At 37.4% G+C, this 27,818-nt stretch overlaps 1 protein-coding gene across 1 annotated transcript in view; it reads left to right on the forward strand.

Annotated features, from left to right (window-relative positions):
• The first annotated feature begins 3,446 nt into the window (after positions 1 to 3,446).
• Positions 3,447 to 27,818, forward strand: part of LOC124258226 (rho guanine nucleotide exchange factor 11-like) — a 122,192-nt gene continuing 97,820 nt past the window's right edge. The window contains 3 exon segments of the mRNA XM_046692290.1: positions 3,447 to 3,687; positions 12,916 to 12,980; positions 20,175 to 20,279. Of these exon segments, the coding sequence (XP_046548246.1) occupies positions 3,581 to 3,687; positions 12,916 to 12,980; positions 20,175 to 20,279 (277 nt within the window). The 5' untranslated portion in view covers positions 3,447 to 3,580.

Here is a 27,818-nt window from a genome sequence, read left to right on the forward strand (position 1 = left end):
CATCACTGTGATGGGGGAATGTCAGCATGCTTTCTATGCAGCTGTAGTAGGTAAATTGTTCTTTTCCAAACATTATTTATTGAAGCATGAACATATCATATAGTTTGCTGGTTTTGTTCTGGTACTAACCGGTGTGGATGTTTTAATGAGCTGAAACACTCTCACTTGTCAGTCATGTCAAGTGTGTATTGTTATTGACAATACCACTGTGTGTATGTGTGTGTGTGTGTGTGTGTTTTAGTGTGTGTGCCTTTGTGAGTGCTTGTGTGTGTGTGTGCCTTTGTGAGTGCTTGTGTGTGTGTGTGCCTTTGTGAGTGGTTGTGTGTGTGCCTTTGTGAGTGCTTGTGTGTGTGTGCCTTTGTGAGTGGTTGTGTGTGTGTGCCTTTGTGAGTGCTTGTGTGTGTGGGTGCCTTTGTGAGTGGTTGTGTGTGTGTGCCTTTGTGAGTGCTTGTGTGTGTGTGTTTTTTTTTTGCATGTTTGTTTGTATCTGTGTGACTGTGTGGAAAGACAGGGAGGGAGCATGAGTTCAGAAGAAAGGGAATGGAAATATGATATGATTATAGCAAACATTATGACTGTTTCTTTCTACATAATCTAGCATTGGAATAAATACACTGATAGAATCACAGTGTCAGTGACAGCAGAAGAAATCCACATATTAATGTTACTGTAAGTGGTAAACTATTTGTGCTTGGATTACTAACAAAAGCAACATTCTGAACACATTTGAAGGGATGTATGAATGAAGACGTAATTTTGAGTATTGTATGTGTAAATGGAAACTTTATTTCATAATTATACTTCTTGTAAGATATTGTTGAAGACACAAGTTTTATTTTGAAATTCAAAAATATATTTCTCCCCTATTTAGCAACTAACCTTCCAGGACCTAAATAATTTTGTCTAGACCAGTATCAGACTGCAGTAACCATACAGAAGAAATCAACAGAGTTTAGAACATGGTAACATTTTGCATTCATAATGCTTGTTCAAGTTTAAGTCTTGTGACAGTTTCTTATGAATGGTGTGACATTCCATGTTGTGCTATATGGATACATACAGAATACTAAACAATGTCCCGTGTTATATCATATTTATGAAACTTGTGAATGGTTTGGTATCTTATGAGTGAAAGTTTCATAAATATGGTATTACATGGGACATTGTTTAGTATTTTATTTATTACTCACCCAACATTAGCAAAGTAATATCTCAGAATTCAACTAACAGAACGAGTGCATTGTGCCGTCATAGCAGGGGTCATGCGTATGAATACATTTCATTTATGATTGTCAACAGTAGTGTATTTAATTTGATTTTTTATAAATAAACAAGGGGGTATGAAAAGGGACCAAATGACTTCAATCAACATGTTATTTTTTTAATATAAATGCTATTACACGTAACCGATCAAAGAACAGTTGAAACTTCTTTCCTAAGAACTCACTGAGAGACTGAGTGCAAATAGTTCCGGGAGAACACAATGTTATTACGCAATGTGAATAACGTTGTAGATTTATTAACCAGTGATATTCAACAGGTGAGTAATAAATAGATGTTAGCAACATGTGTCATGGTACGTGCATAGGATCTGATTGCTGACTGTCCTCTTTGACTTTTTTGGTTCTGCTTTTGATTAATAAATTCAATCTCAGTGATGCAGTTATTCATAAGTTTGTTTCAGGAAAAATGAATACCTTAAAGCTTAGATGCAACCAACAAAATAAGCATTATTAAAACACAATTATCATTAATTCATGACATATAATATACATTGCTGATTATGAAAAATCAAATATACAAAATTATAAGCATACAATCGCTAACAAAAGTGCAATATTTTGAACTTGGGTTTACTACCCGGGAACACTCGGGATACTGAACCCAGTCAAAGTGGGTGGGCGTGCACTAAAGTGTAACGAAGACTTTCATTGGCTGGTTCATTTTGCCGATACACTCAGGGCTCTGTGTGTGTATAGGCATCCCGGCTCAAGCCACACAAACCTATTTGAAACCATTTTTCACCCCAGCTGGTTTGTTTTTAGTGACTCGTTTGAACTCCAATTTTCGCAGGATTTTTTTCATCACGTTATTTTTCAACTTTATAAGTTGAATTTGCATTTTTGATAATTTGTTACTGTAAGCCCAACCGAAAAGTATTGTAATCTGCAAAGTAGTGTTTTGCTTTGTATATAAGCTTTAACATATAATTTCATGAATTGTAACAGAGCTGTATGTATGATGTTTTTGCACAGGTACATAAAACACTCAGAAATATATAATTCTTATAACATTTCATGATCTATATCTAGACACATCTAATAGGTTTCATCTAGAATCACCTGCTTTCTGATAAACTTGATAAAATAGCTGACAAAGGGAATCAATCAGGCTTGTAAATATCATACATATCTTTATTGAATCTAGATAAACACTGACCTTCCATGTGCGGTATGGTTTTATATTGAATAGACCCAACAGATCTGAGATGATAAACTGTAAAAGTGGCAAAATATTAGCACTTGTTTAGTTTCCCTAAAGAGTCTTAGATATTTGCCAGGTTGTTGACTGCTGATATTTGACTTAAAAATATTCAAAATACAAAGTTAAGGATCCCAATTCTATGGTTTGTTTTGACTACATAATAACTGATCTTATAGTCAGTGAAGTTTGATAGAAATTCTCTCAGTTTGAATTTGTGGAGGCAGGGGAATTTGTTACGTGCCGATGATTCTTGTTTGGGTTGTGTCCTGCCTGGGACTTGAACCCACAGTCTCAGAGTGATGCACCTTATCGACAGCACATCAAGTCAGCAATCTGACCCACTCAGCCACCCAGGTTTCCACAGAAGTGAAAGTCTGACAACTGGTAGTCTAGATTACCTACTTTGTGTACCCCTCCAACAAGCTGAAAGCTGTGAATACATAATGCCTTTTAGAAGGAGGTCAGATACAGCAAGATATGAAAGTGTTTGAATAAATCAATAACAGATATGTTGAAACTTGAACAGCTTTACCAATGATTGCTGGGTAAGAATGTATTTTATTTTGTCACGAAACTGAAAATTTATTTAGACCTGAGTTGCCATGTAAAAGTATTGGTGAAACTGGTAGCCCATTTATGAAAGTCTTTCCTAATTTTTACTTGTCTTTGACTAGAGGACCTCTCTTTTTTTCAAAACCAGGATGAATAATAAACTAAAAGCCATGTATTATCATAAAGAAAATTTAACAACAATACACAGACAACATTGCATTCTTGCCTCAAAATACACTTGAGACTATAGCCTCAGTTGATCGCCCATGGATTAGCTGAAGCAAGCTGTACTGAAACAGACTATAGAAATTTTTCATGTGTGGCTACACATGTTTAGCAGTGACAAAGCCTATCCTATACAGCCTGTGTGGACTGAGAGCTAGTGTGGTGTGTGTGAAGTCTATATGGGTCAAGTCAGCAGGAGGGCGTGCAGTGAGTGAAGACAGGGCTTACAGTTAGTCACAAACCACATCGGAGTGTACCCCATTGCTGCCACCATGATTCAGAGACTTGTGGAATATACACTGTGAAACACTCTTGGATTATGCCACTCAGGAAGAAATGGCGTTCTCTGGATTTGTTTGGATCGCATGATAATTTGTTTCTAAATCATCACCATAGGGCGGAACATCTTAATCCCTTTAGGAAAAGGTAGAATATTCTATTGTGTTGTGATCACCAGAGCATGTCAACAGGGTTTCTCATCACATGTCGAACATTCCGTCCACATCTGATATTGTAGGTTGTATTTATCATGTTATGTTGTGGTTGGTAGAGTGATGTCTCCACCCACTAGTGTCCTGTGGAAGTGCAGTCACTGACTGGTAACTTATAACATATGTTGGTGAGAGTTTACTGTAATATGCAGCCCAGCATGTGGTTGGGTCTGGTATAGGTCACCACCGAGGAGGTGTCCTAATCCTGCTCCCTTCACACAGGATTTGTCCGCTGCGATCCTATCATGCTAATTCTTGGGGTATTGGTTGCAGGATTATATACTCGCTTGCTGTGGATGAGGATTTCAGCCATGATGATACATAGACTTTGCTGGCTGTTATTGTTGTTTCATAATTGTTTATGGAGGGGTGAAAGTTACTTTAGAAAATACCTTGGACATGCATTATGTAAACAGGCTTCTTATGTCCCATTGTACTCATTAGACAGCAATCTGAATCAAGGACCTCTTCCATCTCTGAATCTTGCATGGATCTGTGTTAGATTAGGCACCAAGCATTCTATTGATTATAGCAACAGGTAAATAAGTTGATCAGGCACATTGAGTTGGTTGATTGAGTGTCATCATCTACCAGTGGCTTTGGATGATGCTCATGTTATCACCCACTGCTTTGTAGTGGTCAGTCTCAGTTATTTCCTCACTGGAATGTTGTTAAGGCCATCAGGGTTGGTGGGGTAGTCTAGTGGTTAAAGCGTTGGCTCGTCACGCCCAATTCCCGGGTTTGAATCCCCACATGGGTACAATGAGTGAAGCCCATTTCTGGTGTCCCCCGCCGTGATATTGCTGGAATATTGCTAAAAGCGGCGTAAAACTAAACTCAGTCAGTCAGTCAGGTAAGGCCATCATAAAACAGTGAACAAGGAGCATTGTGTATGAGGAGATGCTTGACGTGGGCTGGAAAAAGGAAACTTGACAGTTGATACAGAAGGTTTTATGAATACAAATCTATTCAAAATATGCTCATACAGCTTTGTCCTTACCTATGGCTCAAAATTTACATGATAAACATGCATGACATCTGTGTAAAATCTGTGTGCAAGGTCTGTATTTTGTTCCTGTGTGTTTTGTATTGGTACATTATATCATTTGAGAGTTGGTGCTGTGTATTGATACTGTCGTGTGTAGGTGCTTTGTATTGGAGAGTTTCAGTGGAGTGTCTCGCTGTGTGTCACCACGGTGTGGCAGTGTTGTGCTGCCACTGTATGTCTAGACCTACGCTAAGTCTCTGAATATATACAGTTATAATAGTGACAAATAAACCCATTTAAATTAATAAGGAGCTCCAGTGAGATGGGATTCTAGACTTGCTTCATTTAAGGTTTTAGCATTTCAGGGCTAGGCAGTAGGGAAAATTATGTGGTTCAGGGACAGTGAGACAGATTACTGTATGTTTCTTGAGTGTTGGTACACTGTATGTTGGACTTGTAGTGTGTCTTTGGCTGTAGATCTGTGCTGTGTGCTTTGTTCTGTCCACAATGGGTGTGTCATACCACGAAAGTAACTAGATTATGTGAATGTGCAGATTAATGTATATATTCAGTGAATGTAAAACTACTGATGGGATGTTGTGGCACAGTCTTTCTGTCAGTTCTGATAGACGTAACAGAACATACCGTACAAATAAGTTTTCTCATGTAAGAGAAGAAGAGAGAGTTGTGAAGAGAGACTTCATGATCACCATTTTACCTCAGCATAATGCCTGAACCATGTAAAGTAATATGCCTAAAAATGATGTGGAGTTTCACCAAGCAACAGTTTTGTAAACAAGCTCAGCAACTGGGCCATTTAGCATTGTTTAGTGTCTGCCACATCAGTGACTGAGGGATGGCAGTGCTGTACCACTGTCAGGCCAGGAGGGTTTATTTGTAGAGTTGTGACGATATATCGTAGTATCGATAATCGTGATACATTTTCTGACAATAAATAAATTGATACTTTTTTCCGTATCGTGATATGTATCGTTGACCTTTAAATTGTGAATTTTAAACACACTTTAGATACACTTTTTTAAAGAAAATAACTAAAGATAGCATATCGTGATATGCATCGTATCGAATCGTATTGTTCTATGATATCGCGATACGTATCGTATTGTAAAATTTCTGTATCGTCACACCTCTATTTATTTGTGACAGGAGCATGTTTTAAGGTCATTCTGTCTTGATGTTGTGTTAGAAACATTTGTTGTATACATTTGTTGAATTGAAAGGAAAAGATCCACCTCAATTCATTCCTTGAACATGTTGCAATGTTTGAGATTGTGTAAACGTGTCAGACAGTGCTTTTAACTTAACTGTGCCCTTAACAGGAGAATGAGCTCTGTTTTAGTTTGAATGTAACTGTAAGATCCAGTATGTAAGCTGGATCAAGAAGAGTGAATTTATGATGGGGAAAGAGGCATCAGGTGTCCAGATCTGGCCTGGTGACAACTGCATTACATGTGGGACAAAGCTGCAGTGGTGTGTCATTGTGCCCCAGGAGTGCTCAAGGAGCATGCTCTCCCAAACTAAGTTTATTGGAGTTTGTCCGATTCATGCCTTTGCCTTAAGAAGACCTATGACCACACATGGAGTACATGTTCTCTGTGGTCAAACTATGGTTTGGAGATAACATTTTGATAATACAAAGGACACCATGACATTCATTAATTTTGAAACTGCTTCGTGATTCACTGGAACATTATGTTCCCAACATTCCCTGGAGTTCCCTGGCTGCAGCCGAATGCTAGCTGCCTAATCATTGTAATGCCATGTGGTAATTCAGATGTACTTTATGGATACACAGCAGTCAGAGAATGATTACAAGATATAATAACAAGAGATGATGGCAACAATATCAAGTATTTCGGTATCACAGAGCAAGTCCTTAGGTAAATGACATCTAAGGGCAGTCTGGTAGTGTTGGGGTTAAACTGTTTGCTGAAGACTTAGGTTTGATTCTCCATTTGATTTTAGTAAATATTATTGGTGATTGGTCATATTTGGTTGTGTGAATAGTAGGGGTATCACGATTCACTCTCACTTCGATTCGAGACGATTATTGATTCAATTCGTTCGATTCGATTAATTCCGATTTGATTCACCAAAGCTGAGGACAAAGTCAAATTTGTTGTAATATCAGTTTAATTTGGCAAACTTTGAAAAATTGGCACAATGCACAATTAGAACACTGTCAAGACAAGTTGTCAACAAATACTCACCGAACAAGTGATCATGAAATTAAGTTTCAGTCACAAACTCTGGTGTCAAGTGTTCATTGTGACTGTAACGTCACTGTAAGTCATTTGGAATGATCATGTTCTGTGCAAGGAATTTTCACTTGAAAGACATGCCCTCCGGACACTTACAATGTCTCTGGCAGTGGAGAATACCCTTTCACTGGCCACACTTGTAGCAGCGAATTTTCAACAAAATTTCTTAAGATTTCAGGTGAAATAAACTCTTAGTATTAAAACGTAAGTACTTTATGAATCGAATCGAAATGGATGCATTTGAAATCGAGATCGAATCGTACATCTATCGATTCAATTTTCGATGAACCGAACCGAATCGTGACACCCCTAGTGAATAGCGTAGTGCTGAGAGAGTGACCCTACTGTCCCAGTGCTGCTGCATCACATGTACTATTTTTTCATACGTTTAGGCTATAGCGACATAACAGGACCTTTGGAAACACTGATTGTTTGTTTAGGATACATGTATTCCAGTTTCTCTGTAAGAAATCAGGAATGACATAACAAAGCTTGTATTAGGAAGTGATGATAGAGGAACAAGGAAGAGGGAGTGACCTGTGCAACTATTTGCTTTCCCTGTTACATGTCTGTGACATTCATGTTCATAAGCAAGAATTAGGGAAAACAGTACACTTTTTCCTGACCTAGAACATGTGATAAACTGATGTTGGCCTCCTTGCCTACTTCATCACTGGACTTGATTTGCAAGCTCAGTTTTGGTGGCTTGGCGTGCAGCATTGATACTACGTATACCAGGTGTATGTCAGGTGAAATAAATGTCCCCATTTGTCAGGACGTTGTGCATACCAATGTAGGTCATCAACAGGTGAAAATCAACTGAAGAGGATCCTTAAAGCATAAGTGCAGTTTTTTAAAACGAATTTAATTACAGTTGGATCATTTCGATGATATATGTGAATAATAGGTTAGGCCAGACCAATTTTATTTCTTGTTTTACAGATTTTTGTGCTCAGAAAAACCTAAAGGCAGGAGGGGAAAAAAATAGAAATGAAATCACCAGTGAAAGTAATATTTCTTCTATATATTAAAAGTATTTTACTTTTGGCAATTTATGAAGTGTATATGGGGCAAAAAACAATTTTAAAAAACCCCCAATTTTTGTAAGTTTACATTTTTGGCCAATAAAAACATTAGGATTTTATATTTTGAGTGGGGAAAATTAATTTTTATGTTTATAAAACAAGAAATAAGATTGGTCTGGCCTTAGATGTAATTATGTTGTCAAAAGATATTTTCGGCTTTGGGTTAACCCATTCAACACCGCAGGCCACTTAAGCGGCCACAACGTTATGAGTCCCCAGACACCGGAGGCCGCTTAAGCGGCCAGGCAGTAGTCACATCAAAATGAGACATAATTTTAGGCACTTACCTGACTTATGATTCATATATTAAATCCATCACATTTCACAATGTCTGAAAACACTTATTAAATTTCAAGTAATCATATATTATCGGCAGAATTAAAATTATAAACTATTTTTCGCAATGTTATTGAAAACAACGATTCTATACACATGCTTCGGCAGCGGGTCCACAATAACATTGTCAAAGAGCAAAGTAACGATGTTTCGAGGAATTCATTAAATAAATTGAATAAACTAATGAATAAAATCAACAACAACATTCATAAAAGTTGTCAAACGTACATATAAAATTATTATGTCCATCTTTTTGTGCGATCATGTAATGTAAGTCAAGTCCGCCTCAAACTGACAAGTCGCCTCAATCTTCACGCTCGGACACAATGTTTAATGCGAAAATATATACATGAAGCATTTTTGTCACAGGTCATAACCTAGCACGATACGTCCAATAAGTTCCATAAATTATGTATAGGTAGCGATTTCTTGCTTAATATGTTCAAAATAGCATTATTTTACCCAAAACTTTCGTCTAAATCTATAAGTTTTCGTTTACGAGGACGGTATCCATTGCCGTAATATGATTGGCTGCCTTAGGTCACGTGTCTGATTTTGACCAATCACGACCCTTATAGCAGACTGTAGCGAAAAAGCGTCATTAGAAACCAATTTTTATCCAATAAAATCGCTTCTTACAACTGTGAAAATACTCTCGGCAAGGGTTCAGTGATGTTGTTGATGTTCAGAGCTTTCGAACGATACCCGACATCAAACGATTCGCCTCCCATGTTATTCATACGACGCTTCGAAAACAGAGGTATTTTCCGTTGTTATGTCATGTTACCGAGCGGAAAGCCACAGATATCGGGAAATAGGCGACCATACATATTTTCTGATGACGTAAAAATGAAAATATAAAAGAAAAAGGCACGGGCATGTTATGACATGTCACAAATGGAAAAAAATCGCCATAGTTTTTGCTTCTTTCGTGGTTTATCTGGACATTATAAATGTAAACTTGCATTTTCATTCAAAAATAGTTTTATTTAAGTTGTAGTTGTATTATTTGAATAACATTATAAAAATAAACTTCATATTTATCAACCGTAGGATTAGATCTTTTAAATCCTGTATGGGTTGTAGTAGCAATAACGTTTTACAAGCTTATAATTTCCTTCATAAACATAGGCTTCATCTATGACCTCAGAGTCTCTGGGAACTCGGTGTCATGGCAGTAAATGCCTCTGGTTGACTGGTGTTGAAAGAGTTAAATAGGGTGTTTCCTGGTAGTTGGGATCCAAATGTTATTCTTTATCAGCATATGTTTTCTCAGTTTATAATAAATCAAGTTATATATGGTGAACATTGAAAAAGTAGTAGTCCACAAGGAAATGTCTCTGATCCTTATTAACTTTAATAGTTGGATTTGCAGACTTTAATATATTTCATACACCTTTTCTGGTCTTCAAATGTGCAAGTGAGCTTAAATGTGAAGTAACTCTCTTCTACAGCAATTCGTCTCGCTAGATGTGAGCATCCATGTGGTTGAATTTGTATGCAGGATGCTGCATTGCAATACTTGTCAGTATATGTCAATCAATACAGCTTTATGGATCTACCCAGCGTGTGATAATGATTGTATCGCCCAGTCATATGGTCAGGATAGAATTGATGATTCATTGTGTCAGTGTCAGTTTCATGTCTAATATTTGGATCAGGTCCTACTTATCAACAGTCATAACATAATTTAAATGTATGAAATTACAAAGTTCAGTTCTCATTTTCAAAGTATTTTTGTTGTTGTTGAATGATGAGATACCTATCCTGCTTTTAAGTATGTTGAGTTTTAGAACACAATACAGGGCTGTGGGGTAGCCTTGTGGTTAACCGCTTGCTCGTCACACTGAAGACCCAGGTTCGATTCCCCACATGGTTACAATATGTGAAGCCCATTTCTGGTGTCCCCCATTATGATATTGTTGGAATATTGCTATAAGGGGCATAAAACTAAACTCACTCACTCACTTTAAAACAGAATTTCAAATGATACAGACCATTGTTTCCCAAACCACGGATCATTTCCAGGGTGAATCTTTATTTCTGGCTGAGATAGGAAAAGCAACCATAATGGTGGACCATTGGATAGAAATTCAGAAACATGGTGAAGTTGGTATTCTGCATGAAAATGGCAATATATCAATCAGTCAGATGTGATAGTCTTTGATTTCACATGATTCCACTGACTGAAGGTCGCTATATTGTACTGAAGATAGCTAAATATCCAGTGATGGTAGTCTTCAGTGGCTTAGAACATTGATGGTCACAACACTTTGCCTGTTATCAATAATTTGGTTCTACTTTAATAAGTGAAGCAGAAATTGCTTCAAACCTGACTCAACTTCTTTGGCTGTATGACTAGTCAGGTCAAAATAGGTTTTGTTTACTTGTGAACATCATCACAGACTATTGACAGACCTCTAAATTTACAGTCATACCATTCAGAGACACCAGATGCTACCTTTATAATATACTGCTGTGTTGAGGTTGACAGGACATACACAAATAAGTCAAATTATCCATCTTTCGACAGGACCGCAAAATGATGACTTAATTAGGAATATGCAGGGTCCAAACTTATAATTTGAGACAATGATATATTGAAATTTAGAGGGGAACTGGGATCTATATGGTATTTGACCCAAGGGACCCACCACTTTCTTACATTTAATATCAGGGCCGCTCAAGGGCCCTTTGACTTACATGCTTCATCTCGAACACTGCTCTGCGAGTCTGCAGAAATTCAGGGATGTCATTGCAATATCAGCAGAGTTATTTCATGTGTTATTTGATAGTGGTGTATGATGACAATATGATAATTTTAAGAAAAAGTAGGTTCCCAGTGTTCACGAATGGTGTTTCAAAGTCACAGGACATTGGGTCTTGTAAGTTTCAGATGTCTGTCTGACCCATTGAAAATGAACAGGACCCATGGAATAAAATTAAACACACATTTCAGATTTAATATTTCTTATAATTAACATTGAAATTATTAACAAACATAAGATTTATAAACAGCAAACACGTGTCACATATAACATCTTCAGTCAAAGTCATTGTGAAATATACAGTCAGACACTGGGGCTGGCGGGTTGTAGACTTCTGTCTGACAGTTGGCGAATCTGCCGGATTTGTCAGAGGGTCAGACGCTATTCGTGAACACTGGGTTCCGTTCTTGCATGAAGGGGAGACCTGGTGAATATGAACAATACTTTGATAATCTTACTACTCCATGACCTACCAGCTAGATGGACAGGCCACAAATGCTTTTATTTTAAGACTTAACTTGTGAAAAAACCAAAAGTGACCAAAAGTTTAGAGATAGCATGTGTCTGGAGTCAGAATGACTTCTTCCACAGCGCCTGTAATGCATACTTCTGTCTTCTCTATAACTCAACCAGCCAGAAATGGTTCAAGGAGTTGAAAAACATATGTTTGATTCCCAGGCTTTAAGTTAAACATGTGAGTGTAGGTTGTTGATGAAAACTGGTGATGAGCTATGCAGATCCTGGAGAGCTGTGTAGTGCTGAATTACAGCACTGCTGCGGTTGCCGTGAACAGCAAAAGCATGCCTTCTACCCATCAGGCAACATACTACTTTTTGCTTTCACTGCAGTCTGTTTATATGTGGATCCTCTTGCCTATTGTTAGACTCACACGAAAACACTAATTACGCTATGTGGTGTTTCAACATTTCAACCATTTGAAAACTCAACAGGTTAATCTATAATTGTCTGTTAATATTCTGCTATATCAGCTCGCAACACACAGGTGGTAAGGTTTATAACTCAGTACTTATTTGTATCATCAACACACATGTTTGATAATAAATGCAGATATTTTAGAACAAACATGTTTGAGAGAAACTGCATTTTAATGCATGTTTATTTGGAGGATTGCTAAATTCAGGATGTGAATGTAATCCATGTCATCATCGACTTATCTTTTTTCTATGAACATTTTCTTTCAAATACTAGATTCCTGCACTGAATTCACACTTGCTTTATTTGGTGAATCTAATCACATTCCTTCATGAATTCGAATCATTTTTGTGATTACCAGAATGGAATATCCTGAAATATTTTACTGGATTGTTTTTTCTTGAATTGGATGGGGATTTTTTTATCAAAATGATAGGCAAAATTAAATATTTCCATGCCAACCCATAAAATAGTCAACACCGTCATATATTTTATTTGATAGTAAATTGTTTTGCAATCATTGTCGTGTTTAATTAACACTTGTCAACATGGCCAAAACATGTTGAAGTATTATTTTTGATTGTTTCACTGAATGTAATGAACAATACATCAACGGCTGACCTGTTACTGTATTCACCACCTAATATTCACATTCATCACCCAATATTCATGATGTGTATCATATTCGCTTCATGGTATATATGTTGCATTCCGATTGTATGCCTCGCTCCTGTCTTACTTATTCGTTACCCATATACTGTGGTGTTGCAGGCTGTCCAGCTTGAGTGGCAGCAAGGAGGAGGTGACCACACCCAAGAAAGAGGACTCTCCAGATGGTAAGTTCTTTTACTGCTATGCTGCAAAATGAAGGTTGAAAGGAACCTGGAACTAGGTTATGTTAGAAAATACACTTCTTTAGATACACAGTCTGTTTTGGAATATATTAATTTTATGCCCTACACATATTCAATAGATCTTCATTCCAGACACCTGTTGTCTGTATAACTTGCATGTATGAATAACGATCTTTCTGTCATTGAACATCATCCTGAAGGCAGGAGAAGTGGGCTTACATTGTATAGGAAGGCTGTACGTTTTGGATTGATGTAATAAAAATGTAGAAGGTACCTTCATGGCTTCATGGACATTAATATATATGTTATCTTTGAGGATTTAGACACTTTGAGATTGGTAACATTACCTTATTTATTTCTTTGGCTGGTTGCAACTAATGTAGATGTAGTTATTATTTGGGAAGATGTGTTGTTATTGTAGTAATGTGTACATTACTGGCTGTGTCATACCCTTCCATTAATTACATGACATAGGACAAGCTGCAAATCTATAAAGGAAAGCATATTCTCTCAGTTGAACTTTATGGAACCAGAATTTTGCTAATGCAGACTGGTCGCTTTTGAGGGAATACAGAATAGCGCGCCTGTAAGTCCTGCGAGACACTACTTTCGGTACTAAGCTGGTACCTAGCTCACTTAACACAGGCAAACTTGCGGTATGTGAGACGGGGCCCAGCTTACTTCTGGTACCAGATTCAAGAACCAGTTCTGGTTCCAAATTGCGCGACCACCAAATATGACTTTACTAGACTGGACCAAGTCGACCATGCTTGACTGTCACAGCTGTTGAAGTCGTAATAGTTGGCTCATTCGGGGTTGGTTAGATCAGAAATTTGTTATTCCTGCAAGGAATATTGGTTCCTTACTGTCAACTGACAACCATGAGACCATTCAAAAAAGGGATGAAACTTTGTCTCTGGAAGTACTAAGGTCTAGCGCAGTGCCGTGACCTACTTACAGGTCCTATTTTGCTAAACATCTGACAGACACACTTCATGTAGGAACACAGTCATGTCCCTAATTATGCAAGCAGCTGGACTTGTGCCAGTCAGTGTCTCTTGGTCAGGGCAATTTGTGGATGTGCAGTGTTTGATAGATATGTCAGGGTAGAGAGATTGTGATCGGAGTCTCTACTGGTAGAATCTCCGATCCTACTAGTAGACATTGCAATCAGAGTTTCTACTGGTTCAATTGGAGATTCTACCAGTACCATTTCCAATTCAAATAGTAGAAACTCTGATTGATCTGTGGCAAACAACAAAGATGACAACAATTGTACAAATTTATGGAGAGATGGAGAAGTGTAATAATACTTTGGGAGCAGGTCCTGACGAAGATTATTATAAAAATTACATTCTAAGCAGAAGTGATATTCAGACTCAATAATGGGTACAATGCAAAAAAGGACATAATCTTTCGCTCCGTGCTAGGCCGATCTTTCGTCCTTCCTCGATTAGCAGTTGATGATTAGAGCATCAGAGCTTACAGAGTGCAATACGGTAAACTGGTACACTAATTAGCAATAAATAATCCTCACATTTAATTTCACTTTTAACAGATTTATATAACCAAAGTTTGGAATAACTTGACAACATACTTTCAAAGAAACACTGGCTATCAATAGCAATTCACCTTTCCTTAAGACTTGAAATATAACTGTTAACACAACCTACATCTTGATTAACCCATACATAGCCGAATACATTAGTTTTTTCTATATTTACCTTAAGCTGCAATTTATCACAATAATTACTTTACTTATTGAATCTTTTTTGTAACCCTATAACTGTCCTATACACTGCCATGTTGTCAGCAACCAATAACATAAATAACACAGATGGTGATTATCAAGACCAGTGGTGATTTCAAGCTCTGTCATAATGGATACATGAAAACAAAATGCCATACCAAGAAGAACTTTGTCAGATGGGACCTGAATATTAAAGAATGAAATGTATTTTACACTACTTGTTGTTCACTCACTCTTATATTTGAGTGAAATAACCCCCCCCCCCCCAAAAAGGAAGGTGGGGAAATGACCGGCCAGATATATATTTGGGTTAGAGTTATATTTATTTACAATAACAATCATAAATGAAAACAAAGTAACAATGTTTTATTTTCATTTTGTTTTAAACATCAAGTTGGACAAATAGTGTGCACTTTTCAATGCAAGATGTCATTCTACAATAAACGAAAATAAATTTTGTTTTTCTAAATATTCAGTTAGTTTGCAATCTCTACTAGTAGGATCAGATTTGAGCTTCTACTGTTAGAGATTGCGATTGTATAAGTTATTCTATATAATCAGAGTCTCTACTGGTAGAGACTCTGATCGCAATCTCTACTGGAAGAGACTCTGATCGCAATTTCTACTGGTAGAATCTAGGATCCTACCAGATCACAATCTCTACCCTGACAGATACATACACAGTTGATAGTGACCTAGGTCATCAGACATAACAACAGCCAAGAGGGACTCCCTTTTTGCTGTGGATTATCAAATAAGTGATCAGGCTTAATGGACAGTCGGAAACTTACTTCCATTCTCTCACAGTGAGAACCTTAAAGTTTATCCACACTATTTGTATAAATGTTTAATATGCTTGAAATGTATGACCTGGTTCGTTGGATTCAATCTTTTCTGAGGTGAATGGGTGATGCTGTTGATCACTGGTTTGTCAGGTATACACTACCCCATCTACAGCATAGCACAACACTCAAATAGAATAAACTATATATTCAGAAGGTGTGTGTTATTATGATTATGATGATAAGACATTTGTTTCTCTGTAATGTCTGTAATTGTTGTGTAGGTAGTATAACAGGTGCTTTGGTCACTACTAATATTTGATCACAGTACTCTATATAGTCAATCAGCAGTAGTGCATTTTATAAATGTTTATCTCGCATGTATTGAAACTACTTCCTGAAGCTCAGAACGACCCATGACATGCGTCAGTTTACCGTTGAGCTGTCAATACAATTCATGTATTCATGTTTTGGGGTTTGTTCAAATTTCCTTGATTTGCTGATAACTGTGAATAGTTATCAAATTATAACACTTCCATAATCTCCGAGGATCAGCTAAAAAATATTAGGTGGAGTTTGCTTCACAACTTCAATGCAAAATTCTGGCAAGTTCTGAATGAACTACAATGAGTGAAGCCCATTTCTGGTGTCCCCCGACGTGATATTGCTGGAATATTGCTAAAAGCGGCGTAAAACCAAACTCAGTCAGTCAGTCAGTCTGAACGAACTATTTTAATGTTTTGAACTAATTATGAGAAACCATAGCAACGGGATTTAATTATGACCTTCATTATCAAAGTGTGAACCATCCATGTCCAGTGAGAACTGAACCCTGGAGTAGTTCCTCTTCTTATTGATGTTAATTCTTAATTAGTGGTACGTTTCAGTTTCCGAACTGTCAATCCATCATGAAATGTGCAATTGATTATTTTCAAAATGTTCGGCCATTTTCATGACCTTGACTCGGATGGTGGGATGAAGTTGTGTACACAGCACAGTGTGGCAAATTAATTATGTCCCAGGGTCCTTGAGGTTTTCACCTTTATGGGCATGAGCACCTGTAAGTCTGTTGATTTGAAGTGATGACAGGACACCTTGCTTTTCAAGCTTAATTTCAAACACTGCACTTACATACCTGATATGATTTCAAGCTGTAACAGAGATTCTAAGCCGATGCTTTGTGCTGCAGAATATTTATATATAATTTTTGCTTGGAAGTGTTATGATTAAACAAATTCAATTTTTTTCTATCCTTTCATTTCCTCTCCTTAATAGAGAATTCAATATGTTTTGGAGTTATTAACCAGTCCATATTTTTATTTTTGGCTAGTTTGAGGCCTGATTAACAGTGATAATGTTACAATGACGTGTGCGGTGTGTTTATGAGTCTATTTATGTGACATATGCAGCAAGGTATTTGTGTAAACAGAGATCTGAGTGACCTTGGTCGGCTTGGGTGATTAATATTACAGGTGTTGCCACAGAAGGATGCTATTATCATGGACGGAGTAGATATAGGAAGAAATGTGTTGAAGCAATGGAAGAGAGGTTGTGTGAAATGGGGAAATGTGTATTACCTGCAAAGCAGTGGGCTTTCCTTCAGTGTTAAGCACTATTATACAGTGTTCTGCTGAGCAGTCGAGTGAAATTCTTGCAATAATGTGTTGACTGATGCATATTATTTATGCTCAGTGGGACAAGGGGTGCATTCATGTAGATGGGTCTCAGTGACTGTCTCAAAAATATTTTGTATCACTGGACATCTGTTTTAATTACTGAATGTAAACATCCCAAGTTTCTCTGCCTTATCCATCCAAATTCAATATTGGCACCTTTCTTTGGCTTCAAATAAAAAATGGTCCAGTCAGAATTGAGCATTTACATTATTAATTGTTCTATAATTACCCTGTAGGTTTCTCCTTCAAATGACTCCGGTATCTCATAACTGACGCTGACAAGTTATTTTAGTAAAAGTTTTGGGCATCAGCCTAAATTTTGTTTCGTATTTTGTTCCAATATTTAATAATGATGTGATAATTGTTTACGATGCGTTAACTTTATATATTACATGAATTCTTTCATCTGTAATTTCACACAGGATTTTGATAAACACAGTGTACTGGTATTTTCCCATATAATGTAATATTTACTCACTAGTATTTTGTATCATGGAATACCAGTTAATACCATGTACCTCTAGTTAGCGATATAATGTCTCACAGAGCACATCTGGCAGCCAACATGTTGGCACACAGACAATGTAGAAAAACTGGGAAAGTAAGAAGATTTGTCTGGCTTCGTCACTACATTGGTCACAGCAGAATTCAGAAACAAATACTTAGACATGTCAGTCTTTCATAAATAGTGTGAAATCTATTTGATTGACAAAACTAATTTGTAATTTTAGAATGAGTACCTTGAAGAGACCTGCTATTTCCAGTGATCACCTACAACTGTTGTGGCTTAATGTTAGACATGGGATGTTGCTGCAGCGATATGTCAGTTATGAGAATGTATGACTAGCATTACATGTGGATGGTGATTCTGCATCATCGAACTGTGAATTTTTGTATGGTCTCTGAAAGTGTAGCCGCAAAAGTTTTAACCATGAACTCATGCGTTTACACTGAGAGTGCCCCTTTAGTCCCGAAGACTTAAGAACGGATCAGACCCGTGAAGATCCGTTTTAGAATTGATCTTCAATAACCCATGCTTGTAAGAGAAAGTAATGGGATCGGGTGGTCAGGCTCGCTGACTTGGACGACACATGTCATCATATCCCAATTGTGTAGATCTATGCACATGCTGTTGATCATTGGATTGTCTGGTCCAGACTATTATTTACAGACCGCCGCCATATAGCTGGAATATTACCGAGTGCGGTGTAAAACTAAACTCACTCACCCACCCAAAGACTTAAAGAGGGGAATCATAGAAACCCTTCCAGAAAATAAATCTGACTCTTTGACAGAGAACCTTCCTCTTGTGGAACCCATTTTGTTTAAAAGCTTTCTTGTCAGATTTTTCTGTTTAGATCAACCACATTCATACAAACAACATAACTTGTTAACATTGCTTCAGTTTTCATCCAGATATCTGATGTTCAGCTTGAATTGAATGTTCAGACTAAAATACCATATGTTCATACAGACAAGGGGCGGTGGGGTAGCCTAGTGGTTAAAGTGTTTGCTTGTCACGCTGAAGACCCAAGTTCGATTCTCCACAGGGGTACAATGTGTGAAGACCATTTCTGGTTTCCCCCGCTGTAATATCGCTGGAATATTGCTAAAAGCGATGTAAAACCATACTCAATCATTCGTACATTCAAACAGTTTGTTAGGTAATATATATTATGTTTTTGGTCTTTGTCCAATCATTGTAAAGAAATGTGGTTTTCATTTTGGAGCGTTATTGGTAGTATTGAACTTTGGCCATTAATTTTGTGACACAACCTAAAGCTCTGCACATTTAGAATGAATTTCTGTCACTGATATAAACATATTTGGATGAATGTTAGTGGTACATTGAGTTGGATCAGGATGGTGTACATGACTGATACATTCTATTGATTCCAGCTACACATGGTTGACTGGTTCACATTGATATGCGTGCATGTCAACAGCTTGTAGGAACAGACATTATGCATGGAATGTCAAACTCTAGTAATTATCACTGAAGCAGAAACTTTTGTTAACTGGATATATTTGTTCATTGGATATATTTGCATGGCAGTGCATGAACAATTTCTTGTTTCATTTTTATTCTTTCACAGCAGTGGGTTTTTTCTTCATTTTTTTCTGGTAAATGATGGTCCAGTATTGATAGGCAAGACTGTTTGCAAACCTTTATCACCTATGTTATATTTGGGATTAAACGTTCCCAGTTAAGTACAGATTCTAATACTTTTGTTGTGTTGAGTCCCATCTGGGATTCGAACCCACACCCTAAAAATTGGGCACCTCATTGCCAGCACACAAAATCAGCCACCTATCTTGCTTAGCCACTGCTGATTGTGTATTCAAGACATTATCAGATCAATGGCTTGGGGACAGTACTTTCAAGAGGCTTTATCACTAACCTAAGAATAGACATTGTGATCCATTGGCTGTTTGTTTCGTATGTAATGATCTTTTTAATGTTGGGTCTGCTTTGAGGAATAGCGATCAGTATTTGGAATGATTCAAAATGAGCTATGTAACCACCAATTTAGTTTCTTGTATACAAATCTGCAGCCCAGAATCTTACTGCATTTGTCCATTGCTTGATATTTGACCCCTAGTTGTTATTGATACCAAAACAGTTGTCCCATAACAGGATAATACTGACAGTGACATAAATACACAAAGACATTTCATTGCAGAGCATTCAAAGAACAATAACTGTCGACTTTTGCATGTTGGAGATACTTTTTAATACTGGACAAATGTTTGACACAGTACAACTGGATATATGCCTGTAAAATGCGTATGTCATCTGTCCAAAATTTGAGGGCTTACAGTAGGAATTGGCCACATTAAAATGTTCATATGTATCAAAGATATGAAATGTAGTGTTTCTTGCTGTCCATGTGATTTTTTTGATGATCAAACGTAATCTTGCACCCTTTGATTTGTGTATCCCTCACTCTTCCCTGTTTTGTTTCAGGAAGCCAGCTTGTTCAGCGATGTGTGATTATCCAGCGAGATGAGAAGGGTTATGGTCTCACTGTCAGTGGAGACAACCCTGTGTTTGTTCAGTCTGTCAAAGCTGGTAAGTAAGGGAGATAACTCTCCAGAAAGGGTTGTTACCTTGTTGGCTTTTACAGTGGGCACTGAAGCCGTGGAGAATTCTGTTGTCTACCTTATCGCTTGTTTAACACTGTTCTTATACTAACACTTATTAAGTAAAGTGTAATGCATGTTCCACCAGTTCCTTCTGTGTGAGCATGACAGCCAACTTGATGCTGAACAGACAAAATGTATGGTCTTTAGGACAGACAGTTATCACTTCAGGAACATGATGATTGAAACATGACATATGTTAGGTGTGCCTTTAGTATGGACACTTCGGAACAATCAAGAGACCCAGCATGTACTCTGTGTGCTGTGTGTTTAATGTTTCATAAGTAAGTGATCTTATTTAATGACATGTTGTTCATCCATCTACATCAGATTTAGTAAACATCCAAGAAGAAACATGGCCATTGAATTTTCTTTCAAATCAGGCAAGCTTCAGACCATGGTAGCTGAAATTTCTCTAATTTATAGATACCCATACACATCCATATTCCATTATGACTAAAGTTGGATGAAGGCATACAGAAAGAAAACATGGACAGAGACAACAGTACAAACATAAATAAACAGACAATGTATAGACTCACAGACGGTCAATAAGACAGAGAGAACAGTAGAGACAAGCAGTCACTCAGACTGATGGTCATACACTAATAAACTCTCATACAGACGCCATGACTAACAGCTGTACAGACTAGCCAACAGTCAGACTGACAACCACACACTTATGACTCTCAGACAGCCACACAGACTAGCCAACAGTCACACAGACTGACAACCACACACTTATGACTCTCAGACCAACACCAAGACTAGCCAACAGTCACACAGACTGATAACCACACACTTATGACTCTCAGACAGCCACACAGACTAGCCAACAGTCACACAGACTGACAACCACACACTTATGACTCTCAGACAGACACCAGGACTAGCCTACAGTCACACATACAGACACCAACAGTCACACCAGACAGCAATGTAAACTCTTATGGATTCTTACAGAGACACCAAGAAAGATGTCAGAGACAGATATAAGACATTGAAACTTTCAGAAATAATAACAGAAAGTGTTTATGTCCAGTATGTTTAGATTCTATTAAACTAATAAACACATACCGCTGGCTGATGTTTGAACCATTTTATGACCATCTATTGTATTATGGTTGCTGCTTTCAGAGGTGTTATTCAAACAGCGATACTCTTGCCCTCAATGCTGATAGAGGAGTAGTGATAAAATAAGGAAGTACACCTCCATTTACGCCCTACCTGTCACACTTTACAACTTCAAACAACAGCTGGTAACATTGGAGGAGAACAAACCAGTCTTATCTGAGAGAAAAAACATGCTCATTCCCAATAACTGTTATGTTATTATAACATGGTAACAACAAACAGTATAATGTTATCTGACCAGCAGTTTCATGGTTGTCTGATAATAGTGGAGTTTAACACGTACTTCGGTTAGAACCAAAATTCTATTTTTGCACAGTTGTGAGATATGTAAATAAGTTTACTTATACCATAAGTTAAACCATTCTATGGTTAAGAAGAGGCGGTAAGGTAGCCTAGTGGTTAAAGCGTTCGCTCGTCACGCTGAAGACCCGGGTTCGATTCCCCACATGGGTACAGTGTGTGATGCTCATTTCATGTGTCCCCTGCTGTGATTTTGCTGGAATATTGCTAAAAGCGGCATAAAACTAAACTCAATCACTTCAGTGAAGAGTTTTATTTTGAGTATCTAGCAAAAAGTTAGTAACTGGAAACATGAACAGATGTAAAAATATGTTCATGAACATTACCTTTGAATGTCATCCTATCTAATACTCTTTAGAGTTCATAAAGTCATGATGTTTTATTGGTTAATTCAACAGATCTATGATAGTATACAAAGAAACACACTCAGAAATGGATTTATGTTGAAAGTATTTTGTACATCTTGCTCAGTCAGTATTTGCTGTGGCACCAACAGTTACCTCCCCTGCAGCACATGCTGGGGTGAAGGATGGTCTCAGTTAGTCTATCTCACAGTCCCTGAACCACATTATTTTCCCCACTGCCAAGCTCTCTCTGCAGTGCTAAAGCCCTAAATAAAGCAAGTCTAGATTTCCTCAGGTTCTGAATCTCTGGTCTCCCTGGGGCTCCAATTTCAATTTAAATGGGTTTGTTTGTTACTATCAAAATTATATATTTTCAGAGACTAAGCATTAGTCTAGGTCTCAGTGAGCCTGGTAAGGAGGCCGCTCAAGGTCATCCTGTCCTGGACAATTTTGACAGTCCTAATGACATGACAAGCTTTAAGAGGTTCAGTGCTAGTTTCAATATTCAAAGGTGATTCATATTCAAAGCCAACATTGTTGACCTTCGAAGTTGACCCATAACATTTTCTGGTGTAGTTACTGGTTTCTTCGACCTCATGAAAATAGGCTCTGTAGAATTAACTGAAAAGAAATAAGACAAACTTAAGATCACAATGTTTTTGAGCCAAATTATCTCACAACCTTAAATGGGCCTCACTGACTATAGGGACATGGGCTTACAGAATTTGAGTGAATGTTTTTGATGGTGGTTTAGACAATGACCCTTACAAGGTTACATGGTGGATTACATTTTGATACAGACACTTTATCAGTTACACAGATTTTAACTTTATCAACGGCGGAGTAAATGTTTTATTACAAAGAGGTGTGTTACTCAGGTAATATGTACTTTCCTGCTTCACAACATGACATTGTGTGACTTCTTCCATAGATAATATGTGACAGATATTGGTATGAATTCATTAACTTGCACTGTTTGTTAGTCTGCAGTAAATATGGATTTCTAAAAAGAAAATATTTTAGACAAATGGGTATAAAAACTCAACACAGTATAAACATATTGTGCCGCCTTCTTCACACAATATTTCCATTGTCAATATATTTCTCTATACAATTACCATATAGGTTACAAAATATACCATGCACCAGATTCTGTAGAAAACATTTTTTCTTCCCTGTCCAGGAAACACAAATTGTCACTGGATAACTAATTGTGTCATCAATGAAAACATATATTCGTATTTTTAAAGACGTTGCCAAAGATCTGATGATTTCCTGATACGTTTATGCCCATTAGACTGATTCAGTAATAATAGATGTAATCTAGACACCATAGAATTGTAGAGGTGTGTGATCAGGTAGCTATAGAGCAAGTACCAGTCTACCAGGTAGCCAGAGTCAAGCTCTGCTGGTTGTGATGACTGGGATGACACACTGGGTGAGGATCTCTACTTGGAAATAGATTTTATCTTTATTGCAGTAATTGAACACATGAGTAATTTTATGACACTTCAGTCACAGTGACAAGTGTGATGTGTTTTAAAAAAAGCCTTGCCAGTAATAAAATAGCATTGCAGTGTTTATCACATTTGTTTACTGTTGATGTTTGTAAATACCAGCGCCATGAGCAAGCACTAGTTGCCTGGATATGTGCGCTATATAAAAAAATATCATATATATAATGTTTGTGAGACATCTTTTGAAATAATATTTGGATGTATGGAGGTTGCATTCAGGCTTAAACATTTAACTGGCAGCAGTTCATTAATGTTGAACACACTAGCCGGATTATGATCAGTTGATGTTTGGGTTCTTATTCAATATTTTTAATGGGACAAATGAAATGTAACTATTGAAAAATATGCATTCCTGTCAGAACTTCTGAAAAGCTATGTTTGTCACAGTAATATTGGGATATCAGATTTAAGAGGGTTTTTGGGGGGTGCCTCGGTCCATACCAGAAGAGGCATACCCACTTTCATCTATTGGCCCCTAGGTACCTGTGGACTAACAGGCTTATGCTAACTTCCATCCCTTTTGGTCTCTTTTTATCTTTTTGAAAATGCTTTACTCTTGATTTTAGTGGAGATCTAGACATTATGACATGTTCCCTGCTGAGTCACTCTATTAGGTCATGCTCTATCATAAACATATTTTTGTCACGCTTGGTCGATCAGCAGACTTCAAATGTACATTTTAACTGTCGATAAAATAGCAAATGAATAAAAATAGTAACTGACTTCATGATCAATGTATTTTCCCAACTTGTAACCTATAATCAACTTGCTATATCTATTCCAAATTTACGAAGGGAATACAAGATTTTAACCTTACACTTCTACTTCATTCTATTTGCTTGTAACAATTGAACAGAACACATGAGTGATTTTGCTATAAGTAATTGATGATGTCTATGTATGAACAGGCATGTCAGACCACATAACCCCCTGAAGACATATTGACTACTGATAAACCTCGGTAATGAAAGACAAATTGCCTGTAGTTACATAAAAGGCATAACTTTCTGCTTGAGTGGAACAAGAGGTGGCTTAGACATATGGTTATCATTGATACACATGGGAGACAACTCTGACACGACTGTGTGTTGGTTGGGAGTCAGCCGAGGGAGTCCTCAGGTTGTTGAAACTCCAATAAGTCAAGATGTTGAATTAATCTAGTATGTACTCAACTAGTTCTGAAGCAGATTATATCTTGCAAGATTCAAATGGTTATTGTAGGTTTGTCAACAGTTTATTGTCTTTTGATCATTCCTCCCTATTAAGGTGTATGTAGCAGACATGTGGATGTTCTATGTAGAGTGTAAATACCTGTTACCTGTGATCAGGGTATGTCTGTGGAACACATGTCAAGCTCCATGTGATCAGCTGAAGCATGGACTGTTTGGATCAGTTGAATCATACTGATGGAGAAAGACTCACTCAGCATATGTCGAATGAAATAGCGTGTATAATTAATAAATGTTTCATTTGATCTTGAGTGGTGTCATTTCATCATAATTTCCTCATTTAGTATGTATGATTTGAAATGCTAAGGATGTTCTTAAATATCTGACGCCATACTGGCATTAGCAGTGTCCAGTAGACAGTAGCTTGGCTTTTTGTATCACTTGCAATTCAAGCATGTTTTAGTTCTATAAATGCCTTTAATCTGTGACAATATTTGGTTTGATGTTACCAAGGGTCAAAATAGCACACTTGGGGCCAAAACTCTTCCCCCAACTAATCTGAACTAGTCTTCTTGTGTTGTTTTAAATAGTTTTTACCCAATTACGTGTATGTGGGAAGTTTACTACCTGGACTTACCTGCTGCTGCTCCACACCTTGGTGTTACAGGTGCACAGTGTTTTCCCACCCCACCAGTGTTGATTCAAGCTAGGCATGTAATTAGAGTCACAGCCATACGTATTGCATGGTCTTTTATGAAGCTCTTCTACAAGGCAATAGCTTGTCTCATCAGTGCAAATTTTTGTTGAAGTATTGGGAATATTCTGGGTTGAACAACTGTTGTAATAATTCAGTGCTTTGGCCTTAGAAACAGTATGCCTGGATAGACTGAGTCAGAGTTGAATATAAGTTTTGTTCAGTTTGTAAGCCATCACAATTTGATAGTTGTGGATTAAACTTATATGAGCCAAAGCAACAATCTGAAAAGTATTTGCAAAAATATCTATGAAGGATTGGAAAACTGTACAACTACAGTGCTGTAATCATATGAGAGTGGTGACTGGTTTGTAATGAGAGGAGGTTTATGATTCGTACTGATGATAATACTGTTATCAGGACACATCACTACAATTAGGGAAATCGCTGAAAACATTCAAAACCTCTTGCTTCCCACTTGTATTTTTTATTTTCTCAATTATTCTGTTATTATTATCTCTAGTATTGTTGTCTGTTATAATGTAAGAGGACCGCCTCCGTGGTGTAGTGGTTAGAGCGTCCGCCCGGAGAGCGGAAGGTCGCGGGTTCGATCCCCGACCGCGTCATACCAAAAGACGTTAAAATATGGTACTTGTTGGTCCCTGCCTGGCGTTCGGCATTAATGGGTACAACAAGGACTGGTCGGCTCGGAGTCAGTATAATGTGTCTGAGTGGGGTATTCATGCTTCACTGCGGCATGGTATCTCAGTGGGCTAGCACTATAAAACCAGCTTCAGTCTGGGCTAGTACAAGCAGCCGCACATACACATACACACGCATGCACGTCGTCATATGAGCAAAATATTCTCAAGCTCGACGTAAAACCCAACTTCAACTCACCTCACCTATAATGTAAGAGCAAAACAGTTTTAGATGATGCAATATTTAATTTAGCACCAGATATGTCCTCTGCTTCAAAGTCATACCGTTACTTTGACAATTGCAGAAGATAAACTATCAGTTCGGGTTCAGTGGTAGTGCATCTTGATCTCACATACAGGTAATAATCATGTGTACCTAAGTATCTATGATATACCAGGCAACAGTGACAGTCCCTGTTTAAACAATATTTGACCAAATGAAAAATAATCTGTTGTCTCAAAGCGTTTTCTTATTTATAAAGGACAAGATGTGTATTTTATGGAAAACATAGCCTTACATAAAGACATTTTTCTTTTTCTTTTCTGTCGCAATTAGTTGATAAACCCACACAACTTCAAGACAAATCAATAAATTTGAAATATTGAAATGCACTAGAGTCTTTGCTTAAATTTTGTCCTATCCAAGTTAAATCTATTCTAAGGTTTGTGATCATCTGTCATGTAAAAGCGCAACAACAAGTAGTTGCAGATATATGACATGCTGGGGTGTCGCGATCCGTGAACCTCTAGCAGATTCCACCAACATGAGTCAACTGCCTTGAGCCCTAGGGCGAGTGCTAATTGCCATCCTTTAAGGAGGATGATTAGTAAGTAATTAATCGCTGAAGATTAGCTGTGAAGTATCAACCAGACTAATGAAATGAACAAATGTAGAAATGTAGACTGACATCGTCAGTGTCTTGGGCGGACATGGGCATTTTGTGAATTACTGTTCCTGCTTATTTCACAAGTTACAAGATCTCACAAACAGGCCAAAAGGTGAACTGGAGCTTGTATAAATATAACTGTTTTGGCAGCGTGGAAACTTTGAGGAAATGAGAAATCTTGATGTATCAAAATATTGATTTTCACTCTACCAGAACTGATTTGGCTCTTTGCCCGGTGCTTTCCCATACAGATTTTGAAGAATTTATTGCAAAATCTTTATCTTCATCCCCGATCCAGGACAAGGGGTGACAACAACAGTGGGAATGGTTTCAACAGTTTGATATATATGTGCATGTGAATACTTAACACCATCACCCTAGTATATTTTTCTTTTGGAAATTTACAAGTTATATTTATCGTGCATATACAAATACTCTGTCATTCTGAGACAAACAGTTGATGATTGACAGGATGTTAATTGAAAATTTTGTTGTAGTCAGGATTCATTTCTTGATATCAGTGTGGTGAGATGAATGAATGAAGTGTTATAAAATCGTTATGAAGTCCCTTCTAACTACAAGGCATAGCATATGCAATATTATTGGATATTTGTTATAATTTACTGCAAAAAAAAAAAAAGCAGCACATTCTCTTAACTATGTCTCTCAGTGGGTTACATGTTAAGCATAGATTTGTTATAATATCCTGGTGTAGGTTATCT

The sequence above is a fragment of the Haliotis rubra genome, unplaced genomic scaffold (genome assembly GCF_003918875.1).
Source record: "Haliotis rubra isolate DU_JTF1 unplaced genomic scaffold, ASM391887v1 Scf688, whole genome shotgun sequence".
Taxonomy (NCBI): domain Eukaryota; kingdom Metazoa; phylum Mollusca; class Gastropoda; order Lepetellida; family Haliotidae; genus Haliotis; species Haliotis rubra.